This window comes from Nasonia vitripennis, chromosome 4 (genome assembly GCF_009193385.2).
Source record: "Nasonia vitripennis strain AsymCx chromosome 4, Nvit_psr_1.1, whole genome shotgun sequence".
Taxonomy (NCBI): Eukaryota; Metazoa; Arthropoda; class Insecta; order Hymenoptera; family Pteromalidae; genus Nasonia; species Nasonia vitripennis.
The window spans coordinates 27,639,308-27,660,901 of record NC_045760.1 but is presented as its reverse complement, the minus strand read 5'-3'; the positions used below and the strand labels follow the sequence as shown (position 1 = coordinate 27,660,901).

The following is a 21,594-nucleotide window of genomic DNA, read 5'->3' as shown; positions in this document are numbered from 1 at the left end:
AGGGATACATTAATCGCGCGATTAATAGCGTGCGATTGAACTCACTCTCTGATCAGAGCCACCGCGTCCTCGTACTTGAGCCCAAGCTCGATCAGGGCCAGTGCCACGAGGACAGGTGCTCTGCCAAGTCCGGCCACGCAGTGCACTGCTACACAGCCATCCGGCGTCTCCCGGAATCGATTCTTCAGTAGCTCGAACCAGTCGTCGACCACCTGTAAATCATTTATTCGCTTGGTTATTCTGCTCGCATGTGTACGTATACAATACGCAGGAATGAATTTGGGTTGTGTAAAAATAAAATTTTGTCCGCTCAGAGATCGTATCCCTCGTCGAGACAGACAAGGAGGGAACATCTTGATCTAAGAGAAGGTCTTGCGTATTCTAGCACACTTATGACTCAAGCATCTCCTAGGAATAACAGAGATGGATCTAAGGAGCGTGCGTAATTTTTTTTTTTGCAAGGAAAAATATTGACTCTCTCCCGCGAGCGGAATCGAACTCGGTTCTTTCGGGCGCGAAGCGAGCGCTCTACCAACTGAGCCAACCAACGCGCCCGAGAGAGACACTCTCTTGTGTCCGAAGTGTTCGGTACTTTACGCATACTGTAGAGTAGAAAATTACGGGAGTAATTCTGAGAGCAGTAAAATTACTAATTTTACTATTTTCGAAATAAATATTTTACAAAATTTATACGACAAATTTAGAGTAGTTTCATAGAGCATTTTTTACAGCTGGACATGGAATTATTAATTAATTATTATAATACTTTACCCTGGATAGAATAACATTTGAAGCGTTGATTATATAGAAAATTACCTCGTTTGGCGGGAAGGTTCCATCGTCGAAAACTAGGTCAATGACATTGATACCCTCGGATTTGAGCTCCTCGACCTTGTAAGTCGGTTCGCACACCCTGACAACTTCCTTGACATTGTGCTTCTTCAGCTCCTACAAAGAAACAGCGGAATTTCCCGTTCACTCATCCGTATACGAAGTATATCAACGAAAAAAATGATATATAAGGGACAGCTCACTTGGATGAACGTATGGATGGTCTGGTCGTTGGGCCGATCCGTAATGAGGAACTTCATGTTTTTGTATTCGATCTCAGCAGGAGCTGGTCTGATATCCTTGACCCTCATGTTGCTCATTTCCTTGTGAACGACAGTTGATAGCGAGAATTCTCGCGCACACTTGTCTCTCCTTTCTCGGATTATTAGCCTGCGGAATTCTTTGGGGGGGGGGGGGGGGGGGAGATACAAGGAAACGACGAGAACAGAGAAGGAGAGAATAATAAGTCGTCGCAATGAGTCGTCGACTCTCCTTTGTGTAAATTTCTTTCTTTTTTTTTTGTTTTGTTCCAATATCGAAGGAATCGAATCTGATCCTTTGGTGCAGGCGAACAACGTAACGAAATCAACTCCCTTAGCCCATAGATGTCAGTCTTATCGGGTCGTTCCTCGTGGAGATAACAGAGATTGAAGAAGAAGAAAAAATACTCTGTATTTTTTTCACAGAGGACAGAACGGCGGGCACTTACATCTAGATCCTGGATAGGGTTTTGGGGCCGCGAAACTCGCAGAAGTGCTCGGGGACTACGTTACATCGGGCGTTCTCGATATGCACTTGTTTCCCAGTCGGGATACTCGACGAGCCGGAAGATTATCTGCAACACAAATAAGAAAGAACAAATGCATTAATTTTTTTTTTAAGAGTATAATATATAGCCATGGATAAGGTGTGCGTATAGACTTGTACATCGCGTGGCTCGAATTTCGGGCTATTTTCAATTCTCATTGCAAACGAGGGAGAAATTTTTTTTCTAAAAGCTTATGCGAACTCAAACGGTATATTAGGTTAATACATCACACCAAGGGTCCATTAACATTTGCTTTAAAAAAAACGTGTTTTACGGTTGGTCAGCGAGTATAAGAATAGACAAAATTGGCTTTTTTGATAGTAGCGCACATTTTGAACTTTCATCGCCAATGAACACTGCTAATCCAGACAACAAATAACTTATCGACCGTCGGTAAAACACGACTTTAGACTAAACCTAAACAAAATTGGAGGGCAAAAGTTCGAGTACACACAACGATGAGAGTAAAAATGGTAGGTGAGAGAAAAAGTTGACCCTATTCCTAGTTAAAATGAGTTTTATCTGAAATTACAGAAAATATTCTGAAACGAATTTTCGATGGTACTTTATTTTGAAAAATTTTGACTAGAAATAGGGTCAATTTTCTACCATGACATTAAAACAGACTATAGTCGAAACTCACCTCTATATCTGTATATTTGGCACTGGCGGCTCCTCCTCGTGTAATCGGGAGGACCGGTCAGTTCGCATAAACGCACGTGAATTTCGAGTCGTTACAACAACAACAACACACGAGCTCCGCTGCGGTCCGTCCGTCCGTAATGTATTGTAACGCAGCGGTGTACGTATATATATGTATATATATATATAGAGAGAGAGAGATGAGAGATCGCGGGCGCGAGTGTATATATATATATATATATATATATATATATAGCTTAGCGAATGATTAGCCGGAAATGATGACGACGACGACGATGATGGTGGTGGTGATGACTAGCAGGTTGATTCTCGAGATGTCGCCCCCCGCAGAGTTAGCTCGTAGGAGTGTAGCTTAAGGATGTGACATGCTTCCCCTCTCACACTCTTGTGCTCACTCTCTCTATATCCACACACGCACACACACACCCTCTCTCGATATATCTCTCTGTATATCCTCTCTCTCGCTCGCTCGCTCTCTCTCTTTTCACCTCGCGCCTCTCCTCTCTCGGGCTCGCCCTCTATTTGTGTTGAGCCTGGCAGTACTCTGCGCTGTCCAGCTGAAACTCCATGTATGTGAGGATGCACTCACCAGGAAACTGCAAGCAGAAAACAGAAATGCAGGTTAATGATTTTTTTTTTTTTTTCAACTATTTTCGCGCGGTTGAGAAAAGCCTTTCGCGAAGCATAACTATGTGTAAGGTAAAATGCCCCCAGTACTTATTGGACAGATGTTGAGACGAACAAACTTTTAACACCAACGTTTAGCTAAGACAGTTATATTTCAATTTTAAAAAATCGAACCTCAAACGTGTTTACAATAAAATTAAATTTTCAGATAGACAAAAATTTGCCCTTATAGGACTCCAGAGCAAAATTTAAAATCATCCTTTTGAATTTATTTTTGTTATGAAAGTAATCGAAGTCATAAATATATTATTCTTAATGGTATGTTTAAGTTTTGTATATTATAACAATATCAAACATTCGAGCGTCCAAGTCCAGGGCTGAATTTTCATTTTGTTCAAGTACTGGGCATTTTATCTTAGCATATCATATGCGGGGTAGACCGAGTCACGAGCTTTGCGTATATAAGTAACTTGCGTGTGTGTATGTGTGTGTGTAAAGCTCTCGGCGGCGCCGAGGCTAAAAATACGCCGGCGGCGAGCGCTCCCCCTTCTTTTTTAAAAATAAACGTTTATTGCTCGTTTTGCAGCGAGTTGAGAAAAAAAAATACAATATTTCCAGTGTGTTATTCGTTTAAATTCAGCGATGCGCATTGCACATCGCTCCGGATCGCACATGCTATAAAACGCGTCGATCAGCTGATAGCGATTGCGCAGACCTTAAACTTGCCCGCGTATCGAAAGATTAATTTCGAGGGACTACCGGGGATCCCGGTGTGCATACACTATTTCGAGAGACGACGTATACGCGTTGCTATCTTCCGGATATTTCGGGCTTGTTCGAGAGATCGGCAGACGCGTTGTTCGTCTCTGTGTTCTCGTGATCGGGAGAGAATATTTACTACAATACGCGCCTAACGTTCCCTGCCAATTTCGAAGAGATCGATCCGCGTGTCCGTCTGCGGCTGTGAATTCCTGAACATGGCTCAATAGGCGTTGACGAAAGCATCGAGCCAGAGTCTGTTGGGATTTCGAGAGGGTTTACGTCGGATGTTTTCAAATGTAACGACATGTACAACTAACACAATGTACCGCGTGAATTTCAAATTCAGCGCCCTTTCGATAAGCTGCTACCTCTTTAACGAAAAAAGGAGAAGTCGCTTTTTCTAAGAAGAAACGATAACTGATTTTAAACAGCGGGATAGTAGTTACACAAAAGAAGGATTAATTGATTCATTCGCGACACCCTGGCTTTCGTCTCTGGGTCAATGGGCCAAGCGAATAGGATACGTCATTCCTCTTCGCGACAGCGACGCATATCTGCGTCCAAAAAACAGTTTCATCAGAGAGTTTTAATGGAACCGACGGACAGGACGGAAAGTTAAAAAAAAGTAAAAAAAAAAGTAAAAAAAAATTGACAAGAGACTATTGCTAATTGAGCCAACGCGCGCGTTTATTATTACAACAAACCGCAGGTGCGTCGCACATCCTTTACATAAGTTATCCGACGCGGCTTACGTAAACCAAGAACTTAATACTCGATGCGAAATCTCAGCTGTGAAAGCTTCCGTGACCTTGAATCTCGTTATACCGATCAAGACCATAACGACGACGACGACGTTGATGATAATAAAAGGAAAATTCACGGTACAAGGCTCGGGTTTCCGCGAGCGACATTGATTTCACATTTTTCAATTTGCACACGAAAGAGATGATGCTTGCGAGACGAGGCTCTGGTGCTTTCGCGAAAAACAAGGCCGCGGCTTCCAAAGCCTCGTGCGTCATCTGCTCGCAATGCCATTAATGTCCTATACCTGATACGCCGCTATACGTGTGTGCGTAGCAGAAGCTCATCTATCATCAGCATCAAGCTTCCTCTTGTGTGTTTGTGTCGCTGTGTTTTATTCAAATTTCACATGATCTAAAAAGACACTTTTTATGTACAAGCCAAGTGCGTAAAAGAAACCGCAGGCTTGAAATCACGCTTCGCTCACTCCGCACACAAAAAAAACAAAGCCATTTTCCCAACTTTATATAATTCAACAATACAATACATCTACATACGGTTGTTATTCCCGCAGCTCTCGGACGATCGGTACACACAGCACAGCAGGTATTTCAAGCAGCTTTACAAAACTCCTCCGTCGGAAGTTGTTTTTGCGCGCTCGCGATTGTTCTTTCTCTCTCTCTCTCTCTGGGGAGTTGTGTATCGCCCTCCTCACTCACCCTTTATCCAGGGAACTAACTTTATTGAACAACTAACGACGCATATACACAACTACTCCACGAAGGTCATCATGGGTGATTTCAATGCTGACCAACTGTCCTCATCAGAAGATGCAAATTTCATCCGAGCCTTCATTGATGAAAACTCCCTTGTTTCTGTACCATACGGTGCAACTCATCACAGACAGGACTCTGACACCTGGCTTGACCTATGTTTGATTGATGAGCAGGATCGCCTGCTATCATACTGGAAGACTGACACCCCTTTCATTAACGGACATGACTTGATCACGGCCACTCTCGACGTACAGATTCCACGCCACGTACCTACTACATACACTTACAGAAACTATAAAGGAATCTGTGCTGAGAAGCTAAGGGACTTCCTTAGTACATGTGACTGGTCATCCTTCGCCACGTCATCACTAGACGAATGCATCACCATCCTTAACGCTAACATCTCGAACGCCATCAATCATCTCGCCCCATTAAAGACTGTGACACCTGGACGTAAGCGTCACCCGTGGTTTACCGCGGCTCATCGTGACCTTTTAACTGAAAGGAACAGGCTCTACAGACGTTTTCGCAGAAGTCGTTTACTGTGGGATCTATATTTTTATAGAATCGCACGGGACGACGCCCATAAACGGATTGAGGAGGCCAGGTTGAATTACTACTATTCACGCTTGTCCTCCTTGACCGACGTTGCAGAGATCTGGAGAGAGCTTGGAAATCTCGGTATTACTACTTCTAAAACACCTACACCTGCTCAGTTCTCTCCGGGTACTCTCAACGAATACTTTAGCTCCATCTCTAATGACCCTCAAGCTCCATCTGTTGAGGAGTATCTGCGAACCCTGGAGAGTCTGGACCTCCCTGAACACTTCATCTTCAGGGAAATCACAGAATCGGACGTGTCGGCTGCAGTATCACACTTCAATACCCAGGCCAGAGGAAGTGACGGCATCCCACAGGTTGTAGTTCATAAAGCACTGCCAATACTCGCCCCCTTACTCTGTCAAATTTTCAACTTGTCTCTGAGCGAGGCACGCTTTCCCTCTGCCTGGAAATCATCACTAGTAAGAGCTCTAAATAAAGTCAATTCTCCAACAGCTGTAACTGACTACCGTCCGATCTCTCTTCTCTGTTTCCTGTCCAAGGCGCTGGAGTGGCTGGTGCACAAACAAATCTCTGAATATCTCGAAACAAGGCTTTACCTTGACAACTTCCAAACTGGTTTTCGCACCGGCCACAGCACGCAGTCTGGCTTGATTAAGCTAACTGACGATGTCAGGCTTGGAATAGACAGGAAAAAGGTCACGCTGCTACTTCTTTTTGATTTTAGCAAGGCGTTTGATACTGTGTGTCACGTCAGGCTACTCGGAAAGCTATCTTCTTTCGGCTTCTCCAAGCAGGTTATCCGCTGGCTTGCATCTTACCTTTCCGGAAGAGTGCAGGCCGTCATTGGTGACAACAGCGAACTCTCAACATTCCTACCACTAAACATCGGTGTCCCACAGGGGTCAGTTTTGGGCCCCCTGTTGTTCGCGTTGTACATCAATGACATAGGTTTCTGCCTTGATTCAGATGTATCCCATCTAATCTATGCGGATGATCTGCAAATCTACTGTCAATGCCCCCTTGAGGAGCTCGACTCCTGTTCTGTCAGGATGAGTGCTAACGCCGAGAGGATAATGGGCTGGGCAGCACTAAATAGACTTAAGCTGAATGTCGGTAAAACAAAGGCGATCGTTCTGGGCTCCCCTTACTATATCAACGCTCTTCCATCTACTGCTAACACCTACATAACTATAGGGGGAGCCCGGGTCGACTACGAATCATCTGTGCGCAATCTGGGGTTGGTGCTCGATTCCAAACTCTCGTGGAAAGAGCACGTTACACAAATGTGTAAACGTGCTCACTCTCTAATGTATCGGCTCTACTTTTTTCGGAAGAGCACTAATCTCAGATTGCGCCAACATTTGGTGCAGGCACTCCTGTTTCCAATCATAGATTACTGCGCACTGGCTTACTGTGACCTGACGCAAGACCTCGACCTGAAGATACAGAGACTTGTCAACACCGGGATCAGATACATCTACGGTGTAAGAAGGGACGAGCACATCTCCCCTTATAGGCGTGAGTTGCAATGGCTTACCACCGCCGGACGTAGGAGATACTTTATGGCATGCTTCCTCAAAAAACTTTTTACTACTTCAATACCATCTTACTTGTTAGCCTATTTCGATTTTCACGTCGCGCTCAGGCCTGTGAGGGGGGAGGTGACCCCCCTGGACATCCCGCCCTTCAAGACGGAGGCGCTGAAGAACTCATTTTTCATCAGCGCGTCCTATCTCTGGAATAGCCTTCCATCTCATCTACGCAACATATCATCTATTTCACATTTCAAACAGGCGGCGAAAACACACTTCTTTAAATTAGAAAACACTTAAACATGATGTAAACTTATCATCTCATACACACACTTTCACCTCATCTCACCACATTTCATCATTCACTTTCTCACACACACACACACTTACACAACTATTACCTTTTGTGTTAACCTAGTCACACATCACTATAAGTATTTATATGTACAACATAATGTACAAAAATAAAAAATTATTAAATCTAAATCTAAATCTCTCTGTCGAACTGTTAATATGAAGAAAAAAGCTCGCGCGCTCTCGAATACCGCAAACATTCGCGAGGCGACACGCGCGCTTGCCTTAGTACTGTGTATAGTCGTACAACAAGGTCAAAAAGAATAATGAGCGCCAGCCGGTAATTCCGAGCGCGGAAACTGCGCAGACTACTTTGGCAGAGAGCCGATTGATACATCAAACGAACAGCTGTCCGCTGAGAGAGACAGCTGCTCTTTCTCTGATGATGAGGAAAGATTTCTCTCTCTCTCGACTTATCTCGATAGCAGAGCTTGCAGTTTATTGGGCTTGTCGAAAACTCGAGAAATTTACGACGGGGAGATGAGTGTTTTATACGCTAGTGTTGTGCGTGAACGATGATTCATTCATTGTGTGCTCGCGGGGGATTTTTCGAGATAACGCGCGAGAGCTCGTGTAATATATAGTAAAATTTATAACACACGTATGAGCCAAGCGCAAACATCGGCGTACATCATCAAAAGCTCAATGAACGAGTCGTTATACGGATTTTGAATTTCCCGCGCGCGCGAGCTTTCGCGTCCGAAAATAAAACCGAAGATATTTTCCCCCCTTAACGAAAGCCAAGTTGTTTACTAGCTGTCTCGAAACGGATAAATATAAATTTAAACGTAAAGCGCAGAAGGAAGCGGTGAAGAGGTTTTTATTATTGAATTATTGATTTTCGCAGTGTACGGACTAGCGTATCGGTCGTGTAATCTCGATTCTTAAAATAGAGACCCTGCCGGCGGTTTTATACATATTTATATGTCATCGACCCGCCGAGACACGAATCGAGAAAGGGAAAGTCCGGCGGTTCTTTTCGTCGGAACATCCTGGCTGTTTATAATATTTCCACTAAATAAAGCTATCTCCGAGCAACAATTTTATCACACGGTGATGTCGTCAAGGTCGATCGATCCTGGCTGTATTAATACACGAACTAATGCAAAGAAGTGCTAACGTGTGGTAAAAACAACGAGGTATAAAAATATATCGTTAGCTTTTCTCGCATCCAGATCTGACTATAGTCTCTAACCTATACACGACCAAGATATATGTTCCATTCGACTGTAGAGCCCCTCGGTAGAACCTCTTTCGAGCGAAAAAATAGGGGAAGGATAGAACTTCAGCCAGGTGCGTTACTTCGAACTACAATACAACCGAGAAATTCTTCAACGGATCAATTCTCTCCTCTCTTCGAAGCGGAAAAAAAAATTCGAAGCATCCATCGCTGTATGTAACACACATCTGGATACAACAAGCGAACTCTAAAATTAGCGTTTCGCGCTCGCTCGGCGAGATAAAAATAAGCAGCGCGCTGCGCGGCGAAAGTCTCTCTCTTTCTCATCGAAGCGGAAAAAAAATCTTGATAACGAACGCATACAAGAATTACACACACACGAGGAGAAGGAGAGACGATAACGAGAAGTTTCGAACGAGGCGTAATCCGGCGATAGCGGCTCACACACGACGGCGCTAACGAGTTCCCCGACCTTGAATAACAATTCAAAACCGTATGCGCGACGCTCTCGTGATGTGGAGAGGGGAAGGAACCTCTCTCAGCTCTCGGCTCTATTGGCTCGGGATTTTCGAGTAAAAAAGAAGAGCTTCTTGCGTAACGAGAGCAAATTGGTTCACGCTGAGCAGAGAAGAACGAGGAATAATTACCAGAATGTCATTTGAGGCAGAAGCACACACAGCGCCGCAGCAGCAACGTGCAAGCTCTCACCGATGGAACATCACGCACTCAGAGTCACATGGTATCTGCCGAGAGCACAAAGCGTCTTTCTCTTATACAAACACACAGAGACACTATTATCCAGAAGAGAGACACACAGGGCGGCGTTAAAGGGCCGACTTGACGGTCGCGCGAATCTGGGCCAGCAGTGCGTGTGTGGCGGAGAATGAAAATAGCTCTCGCTCTATCTCTTCCTCGAAAGAAAAGAGAGACGTTATATTACACGGCTGCAGCTCAACTGCTCGCGGCGACGAGACGACGACACGACGTTCCTCTCTCGGTAGCGGCGGCGTTTTTCCCCTACTCCTATGCCAAATCGCTCTCGCTCTCGCTCTCTCTCTCTCTCTCTCTCTCTCTCTCTCTCTCTCTCTCTCTCTCTCTCTCTCTCTCTCTGCCCGTGACGTCATGCCCCTCGCACACACGCACTCCCTCCGCAACAGCAGCTCTTTTTATTTCGCTTCTTTTTTTACACACACTATAGCCTCTTCGCGAAGCTTCACACGAGAGAGAAAGAGAGAGAGATCTCATTCGGAAATACCTATGCGCTCTCCGGAATTTTTGCTATTCGCGGGCGAGGATCACCTTGAGGATATCGCGACGAACCGATGTATAAACGCTCGGCTCGCGACCTTGGTTACAGAAGGAAACTTCGTTGTGCGTGTGTGTGTGAAGCTTTGCGTGAAAAAAAAAAACGATCTCGTGAACAAATTACTTACGCTTTATATTACACGTAGCTTCTTATCGCGAACTCGGCGAATCGAGAAAAAAAGGGAAAGTTCATATCGTCGGGCGTTTATTTTCGGCGGAAAATCCTGGCTGTTTACGATTTTTCCACTGAATTCTGACTATATACATCACTTCAAAGTGCTCATCGCGAAATCGGCTGCTACTGTTTCGGCGGTATTAATGAGCAAAGCCAATTAGGAGGATCAATCCGCTGTTAAATTGACCGAAAAGAACAGTGCAGTCGAATCGACGCCCCCTGTTTCGATATACAAAGTCGTAGCGACGACAACAATAATAACAATAAGCGAGGTGTACGCGTGACGTGCGTCAAAGGAAACTTGAAACGCGCTGCTGCTGCTGTAGCGGTTGCTTTAACCGATACCTATATATCAACGTCGAAACTTCCTCTTCGTTAAATGTACACCGACGAAAGCGAATAACTTTACGTATACAATAAAATCGAGTCAATGGAAAGTCGTGCATCCATTCATTCGCTCGACACGAGTACGTATAAGGTCCAGCCCGTTCACCAGTGCTCTTGAACTTTGCACGCGTGAAGAAGAAGAAGAAGAAGAAGAAAGAGACTCCGCACACTGGTCTACACCTATGCACACACACTCACACTCGGGCGGCTTTCTTTGATAAGACGCCGCTCGCGCAGACTGTATCGATCCGCCTTATCTCTTTGAACACAGACGCACGGGGGGCTTGTATAGCCTAGTTTATGCAACTTCTATAGGACTCCTTTACGCTTGAACTGACACACATTTATTTCGTGCGTAAAAGATGTTATTATGGTACCGATGAAAGTGTACGGATTTACCAATGAGTAAAGAGCCTTGTGTGTATCTGTACAAAAAGCATAATCGAACGCGAGTATTAAAAGCATCCTGATAATGCACAGGACACGACGACACGTGGCCAGCAATTTTACCGCTTGTTTGCACTCGAGAGGGAAAATCGCCACACGACCAGCAGAGTCGCGGCTGCAAGGTCGAGGGTCAAGGTTCGCCAGTATGTCGGTACACGAGAGATGGATGAGGATCGGAAGCGCACGAGCGTCTCTCCAGAGCTGTGTATATTTTTAATTTTCCACTTGATGATGAAGCTCCGTATGCTATACCTTCGTTATCGAACTTTCCAACTGGTTTTTCATCCTGATCGTATTTGATAAATTTAATTGGATTTATGAAGGATAACACAGAGCGTATATGTTTTGCGAGGGAGTTTAGAGCGACACGTGCGCGAGAGCATTATCAAATTTTAGAAACTTGGCAATCCATCAAGCTGGTCTTTTATTAGCGACGTAAAAGCGATCGAGTGAATTTATCAACCAAGAGGAAATAACAAACCTCGTTTCAGCACTCGACGTTGCTCTCGCGAATTTTCAGGCAATTACCACTTTTACGTTCGAGCTAATTTTCGTAGTTGCAGTCGGTTTTTTTTTTGCTCAACGTGTCCTTGAGAGTTAAGAGGTATGAATATACGGAAGAATCGATACACTGATCGAGATTCAAGACGAAGTTCGAAGATAAAGCAACCTCTTGGGAGGAGAACAAATTTTGCCGACTTGCCAGATGCCGTAAATAAATAATCAAACTATTTTCGAGCCACGGATTTGCATGGCTGGTGTAAAGTAAACGAGATTTCGACTGACTGCGAGCTATGAAAAAACGCGAGAATCGGTTAAGTAGCCTTCTGAAAATAACCCATTGATCGGTTCTTTTGAAAGTAAGAAGTAGCATCGTCTAATGTGTACGGAAATGTAAACTTTTCTATTATATCTATCTTATGTGCCGCACGTGATACCGACCTAAAAATTAATTTCCGATTTCAACATGCATCTCTTCACGTCGATGCAAGACAGAAATATCCACCCTTGGATCGTCTTGATTTCTAAAGTTACGTGTCTCTAAGTGCTTTTTATGAAAACGGCAGAATTGCTTTATGCGACAGTCCTCGCTGAGTGTCGTGATGCTGCTGTATGAAAAAAGCAATTAAAGGATTTAATAATAGTTTAGAGTTAATTCGAATCCTGTACCGAGAAATCGTGTTCCACCCGTATGGATCGATGCGCGCGTGTCTGCTGCACGAGGCGCGACCTAACGGCATTGAATTCTGGTCGCAGCAGCTCGAAAGGCCAAACCTGATATGATTGCACGTCGTTGCGAGGAATTGCACAAGCTTCCTGCTCTAGTCAGTCAATTACTTTTCCTCTCTCTTTCTGTCCAATCAATATGCACTTTTATCTTTATACGAGCCTACGTACAGCCTATTGTGTGCTTTACATGTCGTCGAATTCTTTTGATGGATCGAATCCGGCTTTAGGTATAACCTAGGTACATGCAACGAATCCATTTGTGATGAATCTCCAATAGAAGCCGATACGTTCAACAGCAGTTTTGGATAAATAGGTCAGTAGGTTACACCACTCTCTATCCACTAATACGCATCGTATCATCAAATACGTGTTTCACGAGATATCGAAATTTCTCTATATCGCTGTAGGGCGATACAGCAGGTGCCAAGAGTGTTTGTAGGGTAAATCCACAGAGGCTTCCGATAGGCCCCCGGACCTGTTGCACGCATATGCATATGCAGCTCTGGATCTTCGTCGCAGCTTATAGCACACAGAGCGGGGGAGTACAAAGTAAGTTCCTGCACACCCGAGAGAGCAATTCTCTCGAGATTTCGCGCGCGCACGATGCAAGTCGAAGAGTGCAACGCGCGTCGGCGGATGACGTCAGCGGACGTCGATAACGACGAATCTGCATGTGTATACATACGTATGTAGAATGTACCGCGAACGTCGATTTAACGTACGTGATGTCAGAGCGCGCGCGTGACGTCATCCGCGCCCGTGGGTCGTATAGCAACGCAGGAGCGTATCCACCCACTCGGGCTTCGGGGTGCGCTGACCTTTTTTCCTTGGAAATATCGCGAAACGCAACTGGAGCGCCATCTCTGCCCTTGTTCGACTGCGTGAAGCCTGCGGGATTTAAGTATACGGATTTCTAAGAGATGTAGCGATATTTTGTATCGTAAATAAGGTAATAACGAAGAAAAAAGAAAGCTGCGAAACTGGGACACTTCGTATGGCTTTTCGAATCAATGTTCACGTCTTCTCATTTCTCGCAAACTGTAAATCGTTCGGGTTTCTTGTATTATTGTGAAGAACACGCTTTAAAAAGTTCGCGCAATAAAGCTGATCGTTAAAGCAAACGTTCAGAACTAGTTTCCAGCTAGCAGTGCAAAACCTTTCTGACACTGAACCAAATAGGGTTCAACTTGAATTCGTTTCCGCGTTTTAGTGTAAACTTGAGAGTAACTTTATACTATCCCATAATAATGAAAGTATGCTCTTTAAAGTAGAGCGATTTTCACTGCTCTTCTTGAATTTTAAACTCTTATATTTCGTTGTTTACACGGTGTAAAATGTATTCTATGCAGAAGGCACGCAACCTTTTGTAAACCAAAATGCTTTTCAAGCTTCCCAATATAACGGAGAAATTTCGCGCGCAATTGTTTCTTTGGTGTGCGCCACAAAGAGCTGCAAATACCGCCTGGAGCGAGCAACGATTTCAACGAATAGTGTTTGATAAAACGTGGAAAAAAGTGTTATTAAAAAATATAAACTCGGTAAAATTTAAACTACTAGAACGATTTTCTCTCCGATGTATAACAATTTTTACACCTTTGTCACGCTTCCATTACGATAACTAACACTATAAAAAAAACTACTTCCTACCGTTTCTTATATCGAAGAAGAATTTTTTATCGACGATTCTTGTACAGTGTCGGAAAACAAAAGGTGCGACAGCGCAGTATATATATAGCGTCTATATGCTAAACGTGAAGTCTGCGAGAGCAGAGCCGGCTCCAAAGATCGATAGTGTTCATCTGGGTCAGTGGGCTAGGGCACGACTCTGATAAGAGGTCGTAGAGAAGAATACGGTTGAAAAGCCCTATTTTCACTATAATAGGATCCCTCACACCTCCGTTTACTCGACGTGTATTCTCGATGACCGAACTTGAACTCAAAAAGGCACTAAAGAAAAAAGGGGTATGTAGCTCGAGTAGTCGCTTTGTATACCGTCAGTAAACGTTTTTAGATTGTGATCAAGTGTAAGGAGAAATTACATAGACAATGTTGGGTGAACAAATGTTGGTGGTTTGTTTTAGTAAATAGCGAACAAACTTTTCGAACAGAGTGAATAAATTATCAGAAGAAAAAGTTGCCATGTGATTGTAAAAATAGAATTATTAATATAATATGAATGTAAATAAAAGTGGAGTTGATAATTTCATAGAACTCCAGAGTGCTTTATTTTTGTCATACAGTTCGAGAAAAAAAGGGAAAGCAGTGAAGTATTGATATCCCTACAGTCAAGAGCACGAGTTGCACTGACCCAAATGTCCAGACGCGCACAGCAACAGAGCAAACGCTGGCGCGTTAGATTCGAGTGAGTGACATCGATTATGGCTAACCTGCCCGAGATTGCCATTTCGATTCGGCTGACTCGAACGTGAACTGGTTCAAGCTGTTTTCAGCACAGCGTCATTCGAAATTTCGATTCGTCATTCAGACATACCTCTTTGAATGTGAAAATATCGCGCTGTACCATAATGCGCAAGGCTAACATTATGCATACGAGTTTTTGATGGAAAAGCAATCGCAATCATGTAAATGCGAAGCTGGAAATTTGCATTTCATAAATTGTATTTTTCATTGCAAAATGTTCTTCAGCCATTGTACGCCGATGGGAAGCTTTATGTACCGTACGATGCAGCATGAAGCATATCGTGTACACCACAAAGAGCGGATTCATGCAAAGTATTAAAGGATAAAAATATTCAACTTGCCACTCGGTACGTAAGAACTAGCTATGCATGTTTTGTATAATAATGAGTCGAGCTAGACGTTGAAAAAACAGTCGCAACTAAACGCAATAGGGAGAAACTCAGAGAACAGCCCTGTCGCGGTCAAGAAACTCCGATTCGGTGCCGAACAAAGACTAGTTCTCGAAGTATAAAAAAAAGATAGGAGGCAGGAAGAGAACTTGAGGGGAGAGGAGAAGGAGGCAAGGGATAAAAGGGCTGCAGCGAAACTCGTTCAGTGATAGGAGAAACTGGTTTGGCCTGTGTAAGAGAGTGAGGAGGAAAGAAGGTATATCGAAATTGTTCAAAAGAAGCAAGTGAAAAGAAGAGCGAGTGGTGGAGGGGAACGTGTGCGGGCATCGACCAGCCGTGAGTCCGGCGAAAAAATGCCGTCTATGGTGTCTAGACCCAGGCTGTAGCAGGTTTGCCTCGACGCCGTGTCGACGACCTTAGTTTTACTTTCTTTCGGATCCTATATACATACACTCTTCCCGATGCCAATTTTTTACCTCCGCTTTTTCGCATCTGATTCTCGACTGTTGCTGATAATGCCGCAGAGGGGAGACTCGTCCCTTGCGAGAATCCGAGCTGAGAACGTAGAGTCGCGTTACTTTCTGGAACGTTTAGGATGGATTTTAGGTAGGTAAAGGCACTGACCTTGGGCAAGATTCAATGTAAAATCTCGTTTAAGCTTAGTGGAACAAAATCAGCTAATTAGATCAAGCAGCACCAGATTTATCATTTAAAATACAGCCACATAAAGCGCTAGAAGCATAATAGTTTTTCTGACCACACAAACATTGAATATCGCATATTATAGTGTCTCGAAAGCTTTGTACACCGAAGTAACATTGAAAGAAACAACGGCCTCGACCACTCGTCACTGCCTTGCTAATTGCCTTGCTTTGGTTCCAGACTCTGGCGATGCATGAAAAGCGACACACGCCTTCGTACATGAACTCCTCCAAACGAATCCCAATTCAGATCTTATCAAGATAGCATCTTAATTGATTCCAATTCTGATTTACCTCGTTACACTGGTGATAAAAGACGATAGCTCCCTATCGATCCGACGAACACTGATCATCGACAAGTACAAACGATCGATCATTCACAGATTAATTTCGACTTTCAGAAACACCACAAGTAAGTAGAAGAATCGAAGCTAAAAAAGATCCAAGAAAACTGTGCGAGCATATCTCGCACGTGTTTAGCTATCAGACGGTGTCAGTGTCGCCGAGACGACCCCAAGCAGACCAAGGTGGTCTCTCCCCTACTCCTTCGCTCTATCGTCAGTCGTTACGCACACACAAACGGTTGTTCCAGAGATAAGACGGCACGTGGATAGACTTGCGCGATAGCCCGAGTCTCGCGCGCTACGCACCGACACAATGTTGTCACACAGTGCGTTCGGGTGGCCTCGCGCTCGAGCTTTCGTTATAACGTATACGGTACTAACTTTTTCTATATTATACACCGCATGCAGTTCGCAATCAAGCCAACACGCGTAAGTATCGCTTTACCAGACGCGACGGTCTCGGATTTCTTTAGGTGCAACGAACTAAGGCCTTGTTCGGACAATTTCTTCCCTCACACGAGGCTTTTTCTTCTTCATGATCAACTCTTTCTTTTTGCAACTTTTGTGTCAAATATAGGTGCATTTAAGCGCGCTTCATTTTAAGGTTAGTATTTTCTAATTTAGCGCCATTAAAGCAACCATACTTATGGTGAGTTTTTAGATTTCAGCTACAGCACCGCCATTAACCAATCATTCTTCTCGATTCATCAGTATTAACCAATCCATTTTCAATTTTCCACTATCACTTTTTTAAAGAGGAGAATAAAGAGGAATCCTTTATTTTAATTCTTTTCTAGACGATAAACTGCTACCTCTTACCATCAGAAGCTGATAAATACCATAAAAGGATTGCCAAGACGATTGTCAAACGTGATAAATCAATCAAAACTTCGTTCATCCCCCCACAATAAAAGAAAGCAAACACAGGAGTAACGAATGAATTGTCACGTTCATTGTCGCTGATAAACGTGTGCCAAAAACTTGTAAATCATATCACACCGCGGTATAAGTATCAGCTCTCGCGATAAAGCGCAACTCGGTACTCGACAATATATTCCATAAAGAGAGCCCGGATCTAAACTTTCATAAGCGTCTTCTCGGCCTTTGTAGTATATCAGCGCACGTGGATGAACCTTGCGCTGCTGTTACCCTTGATCTAGACTTGGCACTTGTTATAACGAATACGAGTATGCACGATCGATTCAACTCCTGCGAAGCAGCAAATTTGATTTTAATTACGAGATTCTATACTAGCGATAAATTTACGTTGATTAAATACGCCCACGCGATCGCGGCTTCGTAGAAAATGTTACACACACAAGGTTACATACCTTCAGGAGATAATCGCTAGTTAAGATGTGGTCAAAAGGTGGTCTACGTACCTGGAACAAAATCAGAGAAAGGTAATATTAGTTATAACGTTCAAAGAGATACTAGACTGGTATATAGGCGGTACATAATATTCACTCGTATGAATAGCGTAACTGGATTGTATTTGGATTACTCATAGAAGCCGAACGATTTAATTGATACTGCAAACACGCACGTTACGTCGAGAGTAATTACAGATACTAATCCAATAGAGTGTCTCTCCAGAATTGCTCATTTGGAGAAACTTTCTTCATATTTAAGGTCAAGCACGCGATACTCCAAATCGCACGAGAAAATTGATCCTATTTCTGGGCAGAATTGCTAGTCAAAATTTTTTAAAATAAAGTAATATCAGAAATTCGTTTCAGAGTATTCCCAGTAATTTCAGATAAACCTCATTTCAACAAACGTTGGCCAGAAATTCTGCCCAGAAATAGGGTCAATTTTTTACCAGGGAAAAATCAGTTATAAAATGCAATTGCCTGACGTATTGGGCGAGTAGCGTCGTAGGGATCGGAGATAAATAACGTTCGTGCAATAATTCGATGCGATCGGAGGCACAGCTTCCTGCGGGTATACGTGCACAAAGCTCGACGACAGCTTACGTAACGCAATGAAATTTACATGACAGGAAATGGTACGCAACTCGCGAGCATCGCGATATCCGACTATATAGATGTGTATGATATCGGAACCAAGCCACTGTGACGTCGATGTGTGATTTATGTGCTGAATCGCGCAGTTGTCGCATTGGGACTTTTTTATTTTTTTTTTCACATCTGCTACATTTTTTTTCTATCCTATATAAATCCGTCCTTCTGTGTTATACGAGCATCAAAGAGTATGTACACAGCCTTTTATGAAAATTGGTTGCTTTAACGACTTTCTTTGTTGACCGAGTGTGTTAATCTTGTACAAACACTTGAAATTACGCGCGGTAAATTAAAAAAGTCAAGCGCCAAAGTTTCGGCGATAAGAAAGAGAGAGACGGCGCACATAGAGAGAACAATGTTGAAAAGACGCTCACGCAGGGACAAAGGAAGAGCATATAAAGGGGAGAAGGAGCATGACGCTTGGAAAACAGATGAGGAAACAATCGGGCAGATGGCCGATCGATCGCGGCTATAGGATCGATTGTTGGCTTATGTGAGCCATTGTTTTCCTCTCATTTTCCTTTTTCTCTCTCTCTCTCTCTCTCTCTCTCTCTCTCTCTCTCTCTCTCTCTCTCTCTCTCTCTCTCTCTCTCTTGTATATGCAAAGGACTCGATGCACGATTGGCAATTGACATTCCAGAGGTGGTCTCGGTCGAGCGATGCGTTGGAAACAATTGGATTAAAGCGCAGGTTATCGATTTCTGGAAAAAAAATTAGCCAGTTGTGCCCGAAGCGTATTTTTCGCGTATGACCCGTTTAACTGCCTAAAAGGAAAGAGCCGCGTACGTAGTATGAGGGGAAAAAAAGCTCAAAGCCGTAGTATAATTACGCGAAGCCGTCGTCTGAAAGACCCTGGTGGCGTGACAAGCTCTGCACGGCGATCTGCGTGTGAGGCTATATATATATGCGTGACGCTTATATATCTTCGCGAACAAGGGCTTTGTTTCAGCATGTTCTTTTTTCTATAAAGAAACGATGCGCGATACTGCGTTTGTTTCGAATACGTTATGGAGACGTTGCGTCAAAGTTACGTTGTGTCGTGTTTTCATTAGTTCCTGTTCGTTAAATTTTGTATTGCGCGAGAGATAAGTTGTTTATTGCGAAAACATTTTTTCTTATCGTCGCAGCTTCGTTTAATAACCGCAAATGTTTACGAAAAGATCGAGTAAGAGCGCGAAGCTGTTATACTACAGCTTTGTAAGTTATAATTACACGTAGATAAGTATAGCAATGTTTTAAAACGCAAGCCTTGAATGCGGAATAAAGGTAGAATCCTGTAACGAATAACTAGGCTTTCCATATCGAAACTTTTTTTCCAAGATAATCGCAATATCTATTTATAGAATTTTTAATTACAACCCATTCGAGCACACCTTATCGCCACTCGAACTTTGAAAACGTCGATAAAATACAGCGAATGCGATGCGAATGCGAGGGGCATACAGTCGTTTAAAAAAGAGAATATAATGGCTGACAAGAATAAGATAATAGTGTGTAGCGCAGAAACGCGGTGAACGATTATGGAAAGTATAGCGAATCCTTAACAAAATGAAACTCGCGCGCGCTAACCTCGGTCTAATTTTTCCATAATTTTTTTCCGCAAATCATCCAGTGCAGTGTATTCTAACGATTTTCTTTTTAAAAAAATTCCCTGGATCGCGTATCTCGCGTAATTCATTGACATTACGCATGGAAAATAATTGTTAAGTTGGAAAGGCTTATCAATGGAAACGTCAAGACACGTGACATCATCGTTGAAAAATGAAGAGAAAACGATAAAAATATCAAGTGAAAAAACCTGCTTTTTCGTTGGCTACATGTCATTATAAGTCTGATAAATGGCAGTTAAAAATCAGCTGATGTGTCATTGCGCGCGGCATGTACTGCAAGCGGAAATTAATCGTTATATTATACGCCTATATTTGCGCTATATCTTTTGTCGTATACAGGAACAAGGATGAAACTATAGCAGTATGTTTTTGACACTGTGTACAGCCATGCTCTCCGATTCCGAGTATAAAAATTTCGCAGAATCGCGCAATAGGCGCACGCGACGGAAAAAGTGTACAACGCGCGGTTACTCGTGGCTGGGGATTGCAAACGACGGGAAATTCACAGAAAAAAGAGAGGCGTGTGGGTGTACACAAAACAGTGTTTATTTTTGAGGTTAGGAGCGAGTCTCTTGTGCAGGAGATTCGCTTGTATGAACAAAGAGAGTAAACGTTCGTTTCATCGGGATGAGCAACAAGCTGAGCTGCTCGTCGATTAGAGAAAAAAATTGGGAGTTGCCGAGCCGTGCTTATGTATATGTATATAGTGTGCTCTCCAGAGTTACTATAAGAGTATATACATGTACGAAGAGGACGTTCTCCGCCAGGGAGAAAGAAGGAGAGAGAGAGAGAGAGAGAGAGCCGCGTTGGCACACGCCTATAGGGGGCAATAACCCAAATAAGGCGGCCTCGTCTGGACTTTTGAGCGACATATCCGCGCGCAGTCCCCGATATATCCATACTCTCATCATCGCTAAAAGCGAGAAAGAAGCGACGTTATTAGCGTATATAGAAGTACAGTCGGAGAAGGAACGAAGTCGAAGAGTCGTGCGTGCGGGACAACGGGGGCAAATCTGTCGAGAGGGGAGTAGCGCGCTTGGCGTGCAGAGAGCGCGCGATCGACTTTCTAGCATGGCACGCGGAGAGCTGATGGCCTCTTTCTCTCTCTCTCTCTCTCTCTCTCTCTAACTCGCCAAGTACACTCACTATATATATATACACAAGCGAACAGAGGAAAACAAAAAATTTCGACCTACCTGACTCGCCATACACATTGAATATGGAAGAGACGTCGGGGCGTTCGGCTCTGAGGGAGAGAATGTGCTTCTGGCCACACTCGCTCTTCTGCTTCTCTCTGATGCTTCGCAGCAGGGCCTGTTTCCTCTTTCCGAGAGAACAGCCAGTCGGAACTGATGAGAGTCGCGCGGCCACACAGAGAGGATCGATGCTTTGTAATGTAATATCGGCAAAAGGCACTCGCGAGCACGACTGCACTGGACTATTGTGTGTGTGTGTGTATTTGCGTATATATATGCAGATATGCGATGCTCGGCGAGGAGAGGATTGAGATATATACTGCCTTACGGACGGACGTACGCGCGTCCTCGGTGAGTCTGCTGGGCCAACTGAGGGAGAGCCGAGAGCCCCTTTATGTCGAGTTGCGGATGACCGTATAGTGTGCCTGACTCGGACAGGCGACGCGCGAGGCGCTACTGTACTGGCCGAGCGCGCGCAATTTGACTTGTTCTATAGGCGTACGTTGGGTATATATGGAAATTCAGTG

The 21,594-nt window shown here is 43.8% G+C and overlaps 1 protein-coding gene across 15 annotated transcripts in view; it reads right to left on the bottom strand.

The window, feature by feature from the left end:
• The window catches only part of LOC100122275 (protein tyrosine phosphatase type IVA 1), a 24,549-nt gene extending 3,096 nt beyond the window's left edge, over nt 1-21,453 (bottom strand). Inside the window, exons 1-6 of one of the 15 annotated variants that reach the window (XM_032598910.1) lie at nt 21,068-21,453; nt 2,283-2,898; nt 1,541-1,666; nt 1,035-1,459; nt 817-948; nt 46-212 (exon numbers count right to left, since the gene is read on the bottom strand). In XM_032598910.1, the coding sequence (XP_032454801.1) occupies nt 46-212; nt 817-948; nt 1,035-1,151 (416 nt within the window). In that variant the 5' untranslated portion in view covers nt 1,152-1,459; nt 1,541-1,666; nt 2,283-2,898; nt 21,068-21,453. Of the gene's footprint in view, nt 1-45; nt 213-816; nt 949-1,034; nt 1,667-2,282; nt 2,899-4,989; nt 5,104-7,705; nt 7,984-9,485; nt 9,859-21,067 lie in introns of those variants that run through there. The other 14 variants (XM_032598915.1, XM_032598916.1, XM_032598919.1 and 11 more) reach the window with 14 other exon arrangements.
• Between the last annotated feature and the right edge of the window lie 141 nt (nt 21,454-21,594).